A 17,901-nucleotide genomic window follows, 5' to 3' on the forward strand; every position below is an offset into this window, starting at 1 on the left:
TGTTTCCCTTGTGATTAGCAGTAACTTCCACTAGCACTTCAGTATGTACCATAAGAGACAGTGACATAAGATACCAGTGACATTCATAAATCTTATGTATTTGCTTCAAGCTTTCATGTTTTCCAGAAAAGTCATGACAAGTTGTCATGTTGTGTATTATGCTTATTAGAAATAATAGCCCTCATCAAAAGCAAAAAGCAGAACAATACTAGACTGTCATTTACTTTTGTCAGAGCAATAATACTGTTAAGCTTTGGTGATCACATCACTCTATACATTAGCAATTGAAACCAGCAAGGTTCCAAAGAAGTTTGACACATTCATTTTTCACAATCTTCCATATATCCATTTTTGGTGTTCTTTTTGTTGTTGTTGTTGTTGTTGTTTGCTTGCTTGCTTCCTTTTTTAATTCCCCATTTTACTAAGAAAATGAAATAAATCAGAATCACTGGTTTACAGGAACAGTCCTCTCATATTTACTGCAACTAGCTTTCAAATACACTACTAATCAGTTTGAAGAAGAGTTCCAGACTGCAGTCAATGTTAAAATTACATCTTTTCTAAGCAAAATGAATCATTATTTAGAAAATATTTAGAAAATATGGAACAATATATTACTGGCTCTGAGTAGCTTTGTTTCCTCTAGGAAACACCAATGGCAAAAATACCCTTAAGCATTATCATTACAATCAAAAAGTTGTTAAAAAAAAACTGCCACATCTTCATTTTTATACTTATGTCACTGACCTTGGGTTTTTAACAGATACTTCCCTCCTTTCCTTCCTTCCTCTCTGCCTGCCTTCCTACCTTCCCACCTTCCTGCCTTCCTTTTGCCTTTCTGCCTCCCTCCCTTCCTTCCTTCTTCCCTTGTTTTTTAATATATACAGGTCTTATACTACACTTTGAAGGCTGAGGAGTTTGCAGAACTGTTATTGCAGTCATCATCATACTCTTAAAATAGCAAAGCAAAACAAAAAGTCACACCCAAGCTTTCCCTATGGGTGAGATGTCATGAGGAACTTATTGACTCCTGACTGATGCAATTTGACACACTGCAAATTCAAAAAGGATTTTACACAGAAATGCCACAGCTCATCATGTTAGTTTCTTTGTCAAATACAGAGAAATTGAGGCTTCATGAGCATCTTTGTTGCCTTTTCTGTTTCAGTTTATGGATTTATGGCTGTTATGTTCTAACAGTTGTGCTTTCTCATATTGGAGAAGCTGAGAGAAACAAATTCAGTAATTCACAGTTTTCTAGTGTAGAGGTGAATGATGTCAATGTGCTATGATGCAGAAAAAAAGTGTAAGTAAAAAGTATACTTGTGATGGCAGAAATTTAAGCTTTATTTTTTCAAGACAATAATAACAATGCAACCATTTAGTAATCAACTGGACCCATGTATCATGCATAAAATAATCTGCCAGGCTGTCATGTGAACACTGTTTCTGATATGGCTTTAGGATCCAATCACAACTTACTTATAAGCTATCATTTTAAATTAATTACTAATAGTTACAATGAGCATATTTCAGAATTCTGATATTTTAAAACCCTTTCAAAAAACCTCATTAAATAGAGATTAATTTTGGCATGGTATGCAGTAAAAGGTCTTAAATGATGATAATCAAATAGACTCAACCTTGTTTGTGTAACAGCAGTAAATTCAGTAGATGTGCTGTGGGATAACAGGGATTATTAGCGTCACATCCACAGTAGTAAACTAATGGAATATTTTGTGTGTGTTCTGTACTATTATGAATGATAACATGTAATGTACTGAAGAGTGGTAGGTCATAATTGAATTTATTTCGATTGTCATTGTCTAGGAGTGATGCTGGTTGTTAAGAGATAGTCTCCATTTCTGCACACATTTATTTATTTCTATGTAAACTACAGTAGATGCATAGAGCTCTATAGCACTATTACATAGAGCAAATTCTCAGCTACAAAACTGTTGTTCAACATAGTCACCACCATTAGCTGTGCATTTTCACCAGCAATGAACAAGAGCCTGCATGCTGCTCTTCTAAAAATCTGAATGGCAATCTGAATGTGGCTTGTCTTTCCTGTTGCTGTCATCCCAGCTGAAATGCACCATCTCACTGTGCTCACATCCACTTTTTGGTCTCCATAAATGTTAAACAAGCATTAATGAATGACAGTGAATGCCATTTTTTTTTTGTTTTGTTTTGTTTTTGTTTTTCTTCATGGGGGAATTCAATGACACACCTTTGCTTCATATACACTTCAGTGTCAGATGCCATTTTGTCAGACTGCCCCTCTGCTGCCATCTGTCACATGACCGCAAAATGGAATAGTGGTGTGAAGGTTCAACTTCTACTTCCATACCACCATCATCTGCCTCTGACACTGTGGGCCAATGTAATAAAATAGAAGGAACTGATTCAGAGAAGGCTTTGTATTAGCGTTGATTGAGAATGTTTTTCAGTTGTCAGTATTGTTCACTAAATCTATATCTTTACTGAAGTCTGGAGAGGAAGTCAGATTTCAGTGTGTGAGTTGTACAAGCAACTCAGCATGTATTCAAAGTTTTTGTCCTATCTATATCTTTTTTATCTCTTGAGATTCTGGCCTTGCATTTGTTTGCTTTGGATAGAAAACATACTTTTCTAGATGTGTATGTTAGTATCAATAAATACTAACTTCCATCTTCTTACTTAGTGCATCATGTATCAGTATCATGATTTTGATTCATTATGTGTATTTGAATCACTGTTAAAGTCACATCCTTGTGTCCGCAAACATACAATGTGGCAGCTTTCAGTTTGAGATTGATTCACTCTTCAGATGGGTAAATTGTGCATACCACCAGATGGTGAGACTTCTGAGGACAAGGCAGCTTTTAGTTTTTCTCCTGTCGGTGTGTGACTCTAGAAGACATGGGGTGTCATGAGTACTTAGATAACGGCAGGAAATTTACAGTAATGCATGGAGGCATGTCTTCCCAAGGTTTTGGTTGATGTTTATTCATTTGTTTTGCTTTTATCTTCAAGAAAAACAAAAAAGAAAAGATTTGGATTCATTGAATAAGAAAATGCTCAACATTTCATTTTGCAAACAAGAATGCGTAGCCCTTACCATGCTCAAAATAAGCTGTGCAGTAGTGAAAGGACAAAGATTCTTGAGATATGTTGCCAGGTCTCCACTGCAAAGCAATTTCAAATGCCTTAATTCCATATCACATACCTGATAGTAAAGCAAGATAGAAGATGAACAATTCATTATGACCTCAGAATCATACTCCATTTAAAATATGGATCACTTTATTTTTCACTTACTTCAAATATTTAAATTCTGTAGCAGAAAAAATCAACTTATTAAACATACAGAACTATATTTTTCCAAAGCAGACTGATGATCAAATTATGCTGTCTGCACATGTCACTACTGCTGTCTCCTCAGCTAATGTCAGAGACAGTTTTGGATCTCTAGGCATTATACTGATGGGGATGGATATGCAGTCTCCTGACCTAAAATGTGATTGCTGTCCCCCAAAACACTGAGGTACAGAATAAATGTCGTTTTTGCAGTGTATCTTGAATAATATTGTGTAACAAAGGTAAGTGCTTAAAAAGAATTTTAATTTTGTCAGTTTTCTTTCTGGAAGTGGAAGGGCTCTACCCTGTCTGAATTAATTTTGATGGTGTTAAGTTTTAAAATTTAGATCTTTCAGCTTCTATGATGTGTGCTAATCATTTTCCCATATTGGTGACCTATCCAACCTGCGTGTTTCTGCTTAGCTAAAATAACCTATTAGCTGCACATAAGCTGAAAAAATCATGCAATTTAAAGAGTTAATGAATCTGGATCATCAGTTCTCTGGAAATTATATTCATTTTATTATTTTATTTTACTTAATTTTAATAATGTGCTGAAGTGTTTTACTTGAATATTTAAAGTTCAGCACATGCTTTGCTGAACTATGGTTTGATTACGACTATGTGAGAATATTTTATTAAATATTCAGGAAACTGAATTCATTAGTCTTCCACTACTTTCTCTCTCGTGCTGTAAAGCTTAAGAAAAATTCTTAATACATCCTTGAGATAAATATAGCTCTTGATTGTGAAGTAGTGGATTAAGGCTGGCTATTGTCTTTATCTAACCAGGCAGGTAACTTTTCATTTTGAAAGAATGAAGATTGTGCCTTAGTTATTTGGTTTATAGTATTCTGTCTTGTTACTAAAGTGTGTATTAAAGAAAGCTGGAGAGCAAGGGGAAATATATATATATTTATATATATGTGTGTATATAGTGTATATATTTCAGGAATAATTCCAAAGATCTTGAATAGAGTGACTGTGTCTGTCTACTAACTAGTTTTTATATGTTCTAGTGAACCTCAGTCATTTATGTGCTTTTGCAAAGTGTAGCACAGACTTTCAGGAATCCTGTGCTACTCTACAAGAGGAGATACAGTGACTAGTAGAGGTTTCCTAGGACATCCCAATGGCAGAATGTACCTCTTTAGGCCAGTGAACTGGATCTCTAATGTAATGGCCAGGGAGCTCATACATGGTCTCCTTCTTTCCCTCCTAATTTTTTATGAAATCCCCACTGTAATGGGGATCTGCATCACCCTGACTGCTGGTCTCCTATTTCTCCACTGGGAGAGGGCAGCCAGATATTGTGGGTGTCAGCCCTGCCCATGGCAGGGAGAGTGAAACTAGATGGTCCCATCCAACCCAAGCCATTTTATGATTCCATGATTCTATTGCATCAGTGAGCTCTGCCTGGCCACCTGGTGCATGTCATGCCTGGTGATATGATCCGTCATAGTGAATTCTCTAAAATTTCCTACTCCATAAGCACACATGAAGTCTGTTACCACATTTAGGACTTTTTCTGTAGAGAATTAAACAATCATCTAATGTGAGATTCAGCTTTGTAGATTTAGGCTTGCAAAGGAGAACTGCAACAGCATCTAAATTAGGATATGAATGTTAATATACTTCTGATTTATTTTTGTGAAGCTTTTTTTCTTAGCTAAACCTGTTATGCCAGTATCTTAAGCTGATCAGGAGTGAACAAAAAAAAAAAAAAAAAAAAAAAAAAAAAAAAAAAAAAAAAAAAGTTAATATGGAGCAGATTAGTTACGTGGGATGTGGAAATAGTATTCATAATTAATAGAGCCAATTATTTAATCACAATTTCTCTTACAAAGTGAAAGGATAGCTATGTGATCATGATTATACCAAGAAGAAATATATTTTGACAAATATAACAGTATAAGACATAGTTTTTTCCAAGAATGTACAAGTTGGTTTTAGTACGTTTAATCTCTTCTCTGTAAGTTCAAAGAAAATGAAGAATAAATCAGATAAAGATAAGGGAGAAAGTATTTAAGCGTTCTTAAATTCATAGCTATTATCAAAGCTATAAGAGGGAGAAAAATCTCTGTGTATATTTAAGTATTTGTGTGTGTGGTTTTTCTTCCAGTAAATTAGCTCAGGGGATTGTGTATATACAATTATCTTGATGAAACTTACTGTTTTAGATGAGCTTTAGCCATCCTCACACAGACCTCTATTAAAAAGTCTTTTATAATTTTAATAACATATCATGCAGCTATTTAATGACATTTTGATATCCTAGCTGCTCATTGTATATTTACTCCCCACTGCTTTTCATAACTCATATTGCCAACAGCATGTTTTCTGTAAGTCAAACTGTTTCTGTATGCCATTTTGGAAGAAAATAGTACTCACAGTAAATTTTTTCTTGAAATATCTAAGCAAAATAGTCTATTGAACATTGATCTTTTAAGATAAGAGAAAATCAACAGTATTTCAACTACCTCATTAGAACTGGGGAAGCATACCACAAATAACAGAGAACCTTTGAGTAGACTGACAGATCTATTTGCTGGACATGGAAGCTATTGTTACTGAAAACTTTGGAACATTTATTCCAACTTTATAAGTCTTGCCTTTCCGAGTAATAGTTTTAGTATTGTAACATGTTGTACCTTTTATTAAAATTAGAGCTGTTTTCTCATGTATTCTGATATTCCAAGTTTTCTTGCTTCCACTGGACTTCTTTGTCTTCTTTCTTTACCTCAGCATTTGATCACTACTGTAATGTGTTCTCCCCTGGTGGGCAAGTCTCTACTAAGTAAAATTTAAGATAATGATGGTGGCCAGCAGTGATCCCTTATGGAGTCACCCATGCTGCAGCTACCCTAAAGTGCTGCCAGGGTGGCACTGGGATGGGATGTCCTCCATGACATCCCTTAGTGTCAGCACCTATGAAGTTCATAAATAATTTGCTCTGATTTCTGACCTGTGAGAGTGGGTGCTTTCCTGAGCAACTTTGGTGGAGTTTGGCCTGTCATCTCAGCTTTTTTTGTGCAGCTTTGCAATGCCAGCCACTCATAATTAGCTTTGTGAGAGACAGGTTTTGCTGGACACTTCCACAAGTGCATGCTGGTAACAGAATGGGAGTACCCCCATCTTGCAGCAGAGCTTAGAAGTAGTAGTAGTCATCATCATCACAAGTAGTCTCACAAGTAGCCAGAGCAATACCATGGAGTGCACATAGCTCTGCATACATGGGGTGATGAAGCAGACATCATGGTCTCACCTGCATGAGCATCATCCCAGAGGGCTAAATAGGGTCTGCAGAGGAGCAGAGTAGTGAGACAGCAAATGCAATTGAGAGTTCAGGGAACTGTGCTGTGACTCCTGCCCTTGTAATCCTGTACTGCTGTGTTTGCATTAATGACATACAACCAATTAAAAATGGAAAACAACTCAATTTGGAATGTACAGCATTTCTGCATCATGTCCTAAGAATTCAGTCAAGAAATATGTTGCTCATATTCAATATCAGTGTAGTAAGCTGAAAAATGTCTCTTGTATTTACATTCTTCTAACACTGTTGGCACTAACATAATGTGGTGCTGAATAGGAATTCACATTTAAAAGCTTTTATGTATTTATGAGTAATTAACATTTGGGATATAGCTAATGCTTGCTGTCTGAAGCTAATAAATATAATAATTGTTTATTGCAACTCAATTTATTAATTCTTTTCAGTATTGAATTGCAAATCCATTACTGTTTTTTAATGTAGGGCTCTGGCATGAATGCTATTAGCATGTGTTGGTCTTTTGTTGAGTTGCATTGCTTAGTGGCAATAGCTTATGAATTTTGTGCTTCATCCCGTGAAATATTAAAAAGCTTTTAACTGTTAAATAATATTTATGTATGTACAGCATGCAAAGCATGCCGTATTGTGAACTTAACAAATTCTTTCACTGTTTTTGTAACTAGAATTCTAAAATAAATAATAGATTGGTTTGTAAGCCATTTGTAGGTCTATTTAGCATAAAGGGTCTTTTCATAAGGAAGAAAGAGTAATTTTGAAGAATGCTATACTTTCTGAAGATAAAAGACTAGCAGCACACTATGTTAACATATTTTTAAAGTACTTCTTTAGAAAACACTGAAGGAAACAAATGGGAAGGAACAAAGAAGTTAATTAGCCATAGTATCCCTTTCAATAATACAACCTTGACAATTCCAAGAAAATACAATGAGATAAAACTGAGATAGAAGCTCATACAGTATTTGTCCCAAATCTGCTACTACCTTTAGTTTAGTCAATGACTTTGACAACTGATGTCTTCACAAACGGAATAAAAAATACATTACTTGATACTGATTTTTTTTAATCTACACTACTGTTATGAATGTTAATCATAGTTCAAGGTTAACCAGTCTGTATTTGCACAGTAACCATGGAAAGATCTAATATGTGAAAAATATTTAATTCTTGGTGATCATTTCTTTCTTTTACTTTACCTTTTTCATATCTTGGGCTTAAGGGAGGCACGCAGACAGGAAAGAATGAAAGACAGTGCAACCCAGTGTACTCAGTATTTAGTATGTCACATTTTCAAGAAATAACCTGAGCTTACAGTACAGGGACTGTGCTCACCTTTTCTGTTCTGAATAGCTTAAATACCAAATTAAGCATTTGATTGGAGAATTCACACTTGTTATTCAAATTTCAGACATATATTCCATGCTAATATGCAGATGTTATTCATTCTGGGAATCAGTCATTGCATTTGAAACATATTCCTGTTTTTCATGCCTTATTTTTTGATGGTTTCTGTATTTGTACGTGTAGTACATGTGCATCGCTTCCAATTGACACTTCTGAGTGTCACAATTTTTACTGTTTAAAACATTTTCAAAATTAAATTATCATCACAGTGGGGTTTATATATTTCCAGGCACTTTTATAATATATTATCTAGCTAAATGAACACTTCTGAATTTGATAACCTTGATAGGGACCTTTACTGATTATACAGTAGTTCTGTGAAAGAAGATGCATATGGAATGCTTTATCTATGGCTGGAGCTGCTGCTTCAGCTATCAAACTAATGGAAGTGTAATGGAACACTTACTAGCAAAATTAATGGGCTGCATTCTTTTCTTTGTCACTAGATCTGTATGGCTCCATTAAGTCTGATTTGTTCAGGGATGAGAGGAAAGAATGATGAAGATGCTAGTATTTAGCTGTGTAGCTGAAAGGAATCTATCACTTCATGTTTTTAAATTCATGAGCTACTTAGCATCTTGTTTTGCTAACCTTCAGCAAGCTGATGTAAGTTAAAGAAAATCTGTTTTGGTATGGTTTTATTTACAAAACAATTTACTTATTCTCATTGTTCTGTGATTCTTTCTTTCATAAAAGGAGGTCAAGGATATTTGTTTCTTCTGCCATTGTTCATTATCACAGGTACTTCTACTAGAGGAAGTGGTTTCTCTGGGATTTTACTATAATCCACTGGAATTTATTTTTATTGAGCCTTATTTCCTGCTCCTGCACTTGATAGTAGTTGTTTCAAAGTTCAGCCATGTACAGAAAATGAACTGTAATAGCAATCATGTTTACTTTCTATTAAAGTATGGATTTTCTGAAGAGACTAATTTACTGGGAGAATTCTCTGTGAGACCATTTTACACCTACAATCTAATATCAAAACCTGGTGTAGCAACCTTTCTTAAGGACAGGCAATCTAATTTGACACAGATAGATATACCATGTTATATACTTTTGTTAGTATAGTTGAAACACTGCATAGTTGCCTAGGTATTTCTTTGCTGAGGTTTTCTTTGAGACTTTCTGGACATTTTTCTCTTCTTCTCATTAAATGTGTCTCTTTGGAGACAATTTTCAACCTCCACACAAATTTGGCATTTCTAGTCTTCCAGAATTTCTGTATACGTAGTTAAGCTACAGCTAGTTGGCTAATAGGGTATAGGTAACAGGGATGAGATTTACTGGATATGGAAAAGTTTGTTAAATCTGTTGGCATACTCAAATAATGTATATAAATCATCTATTTGTAAATAAGCCTGATCATCTCCCTATTAGGGGGTCTTTTACTTACTGTGTATATACACCTTTCAGAACCTCTGGTGGGGAATAGTACATATTCCAAATGCAGTTGGAATAGAACTCTGCTGCTATAGCAGACAATCAAGAAGAAAACTTAAAGTACAGCTGATAGTGCTAAGCACATTAAAGTCTGTGTATGAAGTTTCTTTGCTGACGTGTATATGAACAACAACAATGTAGTGAGAATGTACCACTACAGAGAATGGAAAGCAGAATTTGAAACACTAACTGTGGAAGGCCTGTGTAATACTGCTCGAACAACCTATGAGAGTAAAGCAAAAGTGACTTCAAAACCAGAGGCTGATGTATGCCTCAAAAATTGTGATTTTGTAGCAGTTAATAAAATCTCTCTAGTATACAGATTATAATCTGCAGTGGTTATAATTTAATTCAGTTTCTATCCATTGCTGTTCTCTTCTGTGGAATTTAAAGGATGCACAATTTAAACATTTATTTATTAATGGGAGCAGGAGACAAAATATGAATTAGTATTGAAATGTTTCTAGTCTTAAGCAGTATGAAACAAGATCAGTTTAAGAAAGCACTTTCAAATAGTATTTCCTTCTTCAGAAGTATATTTGTATTCAAGCATTTATTCAAGTACACTTTCAGTAAGGATTGTTATGTTGATTCAGTGTTAAAGATTGCTGCTGTGCTTTATAATCTTTCTGTTCTCTTTGCATATTTATCTGTTTCAGATAAAGCTATTCCAAAATTTCTTTTACATTATTTTATGCATTTCTGAGCACTTGGTCCTCCTCAGAAAGACAGGAAAATAATGTTTTAGCAAGTTTTATGGGCATCTGAAAATCTTCACCAAGAGAATCATGATGCTGACGGTTTCTTATCTCTCATTCTCTTCATACGAGTTCTGAAGTTTTTGTTTTCTTTTTGCATTGATTGGCAACACCTTTTTATCTGTATTTATTATACATTATAAGTTTTATTTGTACTAGTACATTTCTTGTTCTATTGAACTCTTTTTTGTTCATTTTCATATCCTTGCATTCTTTTCGTCCAGTTCCTCAGTCAGGTATTTAAGTGACCATTGCTGAGTTGCTTTTAAGCCTGCAGTCTGCAGTGTCATTCCGTACCCACTTCTTACCATACCATGCCTATAGTCCTGAAATCCACATTATCATGTTAATGTCATAAACATTCAATTCTACATAAAATAGTAACTTTTTGCTATATACAAAAACCTGTAATTATGCCAAAAGTTTGTGCAGAAATAAGGAAATGTAATCAATATAAACAAAATTATAACAAAGTGGGCAATAGCTACCTAATCATTAGGAAAAAAGAAATGCAGCTAAACAAGGTAAATCAAAACTGCAAGCAGGCAGGGAAGATTCAAAACAAAGCCTGGGAAGTTCAAAAATTGTTACAGAGCTTGTAGGAGATTGGTAGCATGTTACTAGGGCAATACAGGCTTACAGAGTTACAGTAACAGCAAAACAAGCATTCTTGTATTGCTTTATGTCTCTTTGTCTTACTATTACTTCTAGTTAGCAAATTCACTGCTTAGGAAGTCTAGGTTAAAAACGGTTGTAAAGGCCTTTTCTTTTGTTTCTGCACTGCTCTTCAGGCTACATTCTGTGCTGCTGCGCTTCGTTGTTTCAGTATTGGTACAGAATTTGGAATCTTGGAGAAGAAAAAAGGCAAAACAAAATCTGTGAAGAATCCTCCTGACTTAGAGTGATTTTGCAAGTAAATTGAGGAGTGGCTTCAATACCCACTCTTCCTTTCTAACACTAGTCATACTGTCCTCTAACTGAGGTTAATGGGAGGGATATTTCTTTCTTAGTTTCAAATCCAATTATGGTCAGCAGTAGCTGAATTTAGTAGCTTAGATAGAAATACTGAGAAAGAAATACCATTCCTTGTTAGGGTTGCATTCTCAACTGGACTCTTCTTTTCTTGAAATATGGTCTGAGGACTTGGATTCCTATAATGAATTTAGTGTGCACCTCTGCATGCTTCTTCTCCACAGAATTCTGACAATGCTACTTTTCCCATTATGATTGGAGATTAGGAAAGGAATCAAGCTAAGATATTTCAAATAGCAGGGAAGAAAGCACAGTCTGTAAATCAATGAGCATTTTAAAAAGACATCTTTTGGAATCAGGAAAGGTTATATTTATTATTATAAAGGTAATATAATAATCTTTACCAATGGAGATGCATTTATCCACCAGTTAGAGCACAATGAGGAAGAAAGATGTAAATCCCACTGCTGATAGCACTATCAAGGCTAGGCTTATCTTTTCCTAATGCAGCGCCAAAATTAATCAGCTTCCACACAACTAACATAATAACAAGCAGACTTCAAGACAATTCAGCTTTTGTCACAGTAACAGTGCCAAAATGATATTATTCTTTCAAAACGTGTTTTGCAGATATAAATTCTATATTAAAAAGAACAAAAAAGTTTATCAGTTGGTCAGTTACATATTTAAATATTAAAAATATAAAATTAATGCCAAAACTGCTCAAATTAGGGAGAATAATGTGGATTCCACTCAGAATAACAACTGTGTTGTTGCAACAGCAAGATTAAAGTTAGACCTTAATGCAGAATAAGATTTTACTATTTAGATTGCTGATACCTCTTGGTCCTCAGAGTTGTTGCATGGAAAGGGTTAATTTTTCTTACAGTTAAAATGGTATTTCAAGGGGGTAAACTTATTTTCCTAAGAGAGTAAATAATGTCTGTAAGGAAACTGGCAAATCTCTCCTTTAATAGATGATTTCAGTATTTTCACTGTTGTGACAGAAAGTGTAGCCTCTCTGTTCACCCTCAGTCCACTTCTAACCTTGATGGGGGTATATCCATTAACAGGGGCAGGTTATTCTCTGCAAATGATTGTGTTCTTCCTCAGTGAAATTCATGGCTTCTGTAGTAACTACAGAATAATAATAGGCAATGGACAAAACTTATTAAGGTTCTCTGCAGAAGTCAGACAGACATCAAGGTGCTTTAAAAGTGAGCTTTTAAGTTATTTTAAAAGAAGCCCCATAGTATCAGTGTCATTTGTTATTTAGTAAAGACTTCCATAACCCTACAATATCCATTTTTCCTTTTTAGCACTAGTCATGTTGTCCTCTAAATCAGGTTTATGGGAAGGATATTTCTTTATTAGTTTCAAGTCAGATGATGGTCAGTAGAAGTATTCCTCTGGGCAAAATTATTCCCTGTCTGAGCTTCAAACAAGTTTTGATTCATTTATTATATTTCTCAGACTGTGTTCAGACCTCCTACTGACATCAGTAACAAGCAGTGCACTGAGGAAAACACAGAGCTTTGAAAATGAGATGTAATTTGTGTTAGAGAAGAGTATTTTAACATTTATCTCTGTACTAATGCTGTCACATTTTTATATGCAGTAGTGATGTTTGCAGTAGTTTTATATTTTGGCACCAGCCTGTAATGTGTGTGCCATCATGCTGTATATTCGGAGAACTAATCCCCATGGTAATTTTACATTTGCAGACCACTTTATGGAATAATTAAGCTAAAGGATATTGAGAATTATATAAATACCAAACAACCTACACAGAAGTATGTCAATACATAAAATAAATAAATAAATTAAACAGACAAATCCTATCAAAAAAGAGTTGTCACTTATCAGCATGGATATATATTGTCTTTTGTTTAAGTGCAGGAAAAAGAGGCAATGGATCAGGTAAATAAATGATCAATGTAAGGGATCAAACAAGTGAAATACAATGCTAAACTGCAGTTTCAGCGATCTACTTTAGATATTGTGGACTATTAGGTAGCCAAATTATATTCAAGTAATTCAACACTTGCTTCATCAAACTACAGAATATGGAATTAGATATAGACCACTTCAGCTTCACTGATTTAATTATGTAGTCGAGAGAGAATAGTGAATATATATTAATCCTATGAAATGAAATCAAGAAAATTAGCTGAAGATATTCCTAGGGGGCTATTTGGTGTCCATTTGCATAAAATTCTGAACTACCTGCTTACTGAAATCACTTTATTTTTTGAGTTGAGAAACATAATAGGATTGAAGTGGTGAGTTTACATAAAAATTTAAGCAGGAATGTACAGGTTCAAACCAGAAGTTCCTTTAAATTCTTAAGCGAAATCTGAAGGGGCGGTGTCAAGAGAATGGGACCAGACTCTTTACAGTAGTGCCCTGTGATAGGATGAGAGCCAGCTGGTACAAACTGAAATACAGGTGATGCCATGTGAGCATGAGGAAAAAAATTATTAACCGTGAGGGTGATGGAGTACTGGCACAGGTTGCTCAGATAGGTTGTGGAGCCTTCTTCCTGGAGATATTCAAGAGCTTCCTGGTGGTGAGGTTGGTCCAGATTATCTTCGGAGGTCCCTTCTAGTCTCAACCATTCTATGCTTATGTGATTTGTAAATCAAAACAATTGAAACAATACATTAATGGATAATAATATGTAAAATATTTGCAAAATGTATGAATGAAGTGTGGGTAGTCCTAGAAGTTTTGAAAAACTTTTATTTTTAAATGCATTTCCAATTATTCTGACAGAAGTACATTTTCATCCTCAGGAAATATTTATAGTTAGAAATAGTTTTCATTTTTGGTTGGAGACAAAATGGGATTTGGAAAGGCACTGATAAAGTACAGAATGCTTGAGAAAAGCTAACATCACGATATGGTTAGTGTAGCTCAAACCTGAGACACAGGTTCTGTTTAAATTATTCAGAATAGATGGTTTAACTTTTTTCTGCCATGCCCAGCATAAGTAATCACCACTAGCTTTCAGGGGATTATAAAATACCTCACCTGTTCTGACCAGTTGCTACTTCTTGAACCTGAAAAAACAATCCTAGTTCATGTTTGTTATGAACCACACAATTCAGTTATTCTGCATTACTGAAATGTTTTATCAAAGCAAAACAAAAACAAAAACAAAACAAACAAACAAAAAAAAACTGCAAGAGATATTCTTTGTGCATGTTGTATTTATTGATAATATGCATTACATTTTGGTTACAGGTTTCTCTTGGACTTCTACATGCTCGTGCTACTCATATCCTGTGGCCTCCAAAACGCTGGCAGAAGTTACAGCCAATGCTACCTCCAGAGCGCAAACCTCTCCAGAGAGAGCAAGAGTGACCTAAACATTTAGATGGAAAAACAAGGAGTGAAGTTGAGCCAGCAAGAGATGCCGTGGTTTCATCATCAACTGTAAAAGCTTTGCCAAGGGTGCTTTAATACCAATGTACCATATCAGTAAATAAATGCAATATCTTCATGTTAAAATGTCACCTTCAGTGAAGTGTTTATTTCTTTGCTTTTTAATCTCAAACAGTTGTGCACTGTGCATATTTGGGTTGAAATAGTTACTCATTTGTTATAGATTTGAGTGTTCAATCTACAATGTTTGTGTTACTATTTCGGTTCCTGTGTGTCTCTGGATAAGTAAATATTAAAAACTTCAATAAAATATTTTAATCTTTTACATTCAGCTTGTTTCTTTAGTAGCTGAACAGATTCTTCATTATTATTGTTGATTGCATAGGAAAAAAACCAACACATTTACACATAATATATTTGGGCTTCTTCTATAATTTCTAATACTGAGAAATCAGTATTTCTGTAGCTGAAAAGATAATCATAAATGCTATAACACTTTTTCAAAAAGCTAATAAGATTATTTTTTTTTCTTATGCTTATTACTAAATTAATCTTGCTTATTTTTACTGTCTCTTTTGGGACAGCTTGTATAAACATTGTATATCTTGCTGAAGTAGATATTTATACAAAATATGTAGCAATCATATGTACATGAATGTACATGAATGTAATACTTCATTCATTTCTCAAGTATAATAAATCATTGTTAGTACTGAATGCCACATTTAGTTAAAAATATGTCATTATTATGAGTACTATACAATTAGTAATATAAATACATTAATGTAAATAACTTCTTTGAATGTGCAGTAAAACTACTACACATGTAAGTGTTGAGAACACGAAAAAATTATACTTTCAATTGTAGATTAATGAACCAGCTGACTTTTGTATTTATTGATTTTTACTTCAGATAGGATAGGACCTACTTAAAAAATTTAAGATGACACAAAACTTCTTTATGCATTGCGGCTAAAATCATGCAATTTTTGGAAATTCAGACAAGATAATAATAAAACATATTTCTTTGTAGCCACATATCTAATTGTGTATTAGTTAGATTATGGTTTCAATCCTAGTGAAAAAGCTCTAGTTCTGTCCAGTCTTCTTAGATTTTTCCCCAGTACTCAGCACTGTTGAGGCCGTACCTTGAGTACTGCACTCAGTTTTCTGTTCCTCACTATGAGAAAGATGCTGAAGCATGTGTGAAGAAGGACAAAGAAGATGGTGAAGGGTTGAGAGACACGTCTTATGAGGAGCAGCTGAGGGAACTGGGATTGTTCAGTCTGGAGAAGAGGAGCTCAGGTGCGACCTTATTGCTACATCTAACTGAAAGAGATGTAACGAGATGTTTTTTTAAGCCTCTTCTCTGAGGTAAACTGCAACTTAGTCCAGAGGACTAGGGGTAATGGCCTTAACTTGCACCAAGAAACCAGGGGGGTTCAGGTTGGATATTAAAAAAAAAATTCTTCACTGAGTCGGTTGTGAAGCAATGGAACAAGCTGCTGGGGAAGTGGTAGAGTGCTTTGTGTACCACTGTCTTGTAATCAGTACACAAGAAGAAATCTGATTTCTGTAGAAGAAACCATTCTGCTAAACATTAGCATCAAATTAATGTGCGTGATATTTTACATCATCACATAACTAGCTGAGTGGAAATTGTTCAGTCAAATCATAAGCTGAACATATTACTGACTTGAGAAAGATTATTCATTATCCAGAGAGTGAAAAGCAGACCATATTACCAAAAGCAGAAAGGACCAAGCAGCAGCAGTAACATACAACCATGTATTACAAGGCATTTCAGATGTATTATTTTCAGTCTCCATATATGAAACACATCTGTCCTGGCACTAATGAAATCAGTGGCAAAAGTTTCCTGGACTCAAATTATAAAGGATACCTCTATGTCAGCTTCATAGGGAGTCTATATAAATGAGCATGAGGGGCATGTAGGACATTAGGAAATAAGTTGATATGACATTTTAAATCTTTTTTTTTTTTTTTTTTTTTTTTTTTTTTTTTTTTTAATTCTTTATTTAGTAAAATAAGTTTTCCTCCTTAGATTGCTGCTGCTGTTTTTTCCATTCCCCTTTTTCCCATCATTTCCGGGCTGGGGGCCCTACAGGGCAGTTGCCCCTGTCACGGGCACAGGTAAATCTAGGTAACCCATGACAGAGGCTTGGTTGTTGAAACAGACTCTGGCATCTGTGTCACCTAGGCTGCCTAAAAGTTGTGTGGAAAGACTCTGAAGTGCCAGAGTCAAAAGAGTCTAGAGGCTTTGTTTTAGTGAACATCTTGAGAGAAATGTGCTTAGACTGTCTTCTATGTGATAGCTGAATGTCTAATATATTCATGTACAAAATATTGAGGTTCAAGTTCAAGGTTTTCCTTAGCCTGAGAGCTCAGGCTAACATAACAGATAACATGCTACAGTGAAATGTAGAGCTTGGTAAATGAGGGAAGAGCAGGATATCGTACATAGAAATGATATTCAGGGAAATACAAAAAACTGTAAGGAACAAAATGATGGAGAAGCTGAAATACATTTTGCCACAGAGCTCTCATCAACAGAATCTCTTAACTTGTGACCAAGATAAGATATGCACCTTTTTAAAGAATATCCACAATGGGAAACAAATTTCTGTAAATGGCTGGCAGAATCTATAATAGCATTACCTAACACCTCCTAGAAAGGTCGGCCAATTTTTAGCGTCTTATTTTCAGTGGAAAGAAGACTGTTAAGTCTTCAAAGGGAAAGAACAATTATGTCTAAAAATAGAAACAAGGTGAAATTTGAAATAGAGGATCTCACAAACACTGACAAAAATTATGACTAAGATGGAAACCTCCACTTTTAGGCTTTATACAAAATGCCTTATACTTTATTTCAGCAGCTATTAGGATTTCTTTTCTTCCTGCCAGACCTGTAAAATGATGCAGGGTAAATGGAAATGCAGTGCCGTGATCTTTTAAGTAGTTCTTCATGAAAACACAGTGTGGTAAGGGAGTTATCTTCTCAAACTGTTAGAGTTTGAAAAGAGAGAGATCCTTTCTGTGCCTAAAGTATGGAAAATAGCTGGAGTAAAAGATATTTCCCAACTTTATTTTTTCCCCCTTTTTTCATCAGTATCAAATATCAGTTGACATATCCCCCCTGTGGAGCAGGGGGTAGAAGTGCCGCTCTGCTACACAGAGGGCTCAAATCCCGGGAGTTGGACTCGATGATCTCTAAGGTCCCTTCCAACTCGCACAATACTATGATACTATGATATGATATGATAACACTGTGAGTAAACAACA

General features: G+C 34.9%; 1 protein-coding gene across 5 annotated transcripts in view; it reads left to right on the forward strand.

Moving 5' to 3' along the window:
- The window catches only part of IMMP2L (inner mitochondrial membrane peptidase subunit 2), a 431,112-nt gene extending 415,479 nt beyond the window's left edge, over positions 1-15,633 (forward strand). For 4 of the 5 annotated variants that reach the window (XM_072346462.1, XM_072346470.1, XM_072346478.1 and 1 more), the window contains exon 6: positions 14,458-15,319. In XM_072346462.1, the coding sequence (XP_072202563.1) occupies positions 14,458-14,577 (120 nt within the window). In that variant the 3' untranslated portion in view covers positions 14,578-15,319. Of the gene's footprint in view, positions 1-14,457 lie in introns of all 5 variants that reach the window. The other variant, XM_072346445.1, reaches the window with a different exon arrangement.
- Positions 15,634-17,901: the final 2,268 nt, after the last annotated feature.

Source organism: Excalfactoria chinensis, chromosome 1 (genome assembly GCF_039878825.1).
Source record: "Excalfactoria chinensis isolate bCotChi1 chromosome 1, bCotChi1.hap2, whole genome shotgun sequence".
Lineage (NCBI taxonomy): Eukaryota > Metazoa > Chordata > Aves > Galliformes > Phasianidae > Excalfactoria > Excalfactoria chinensis.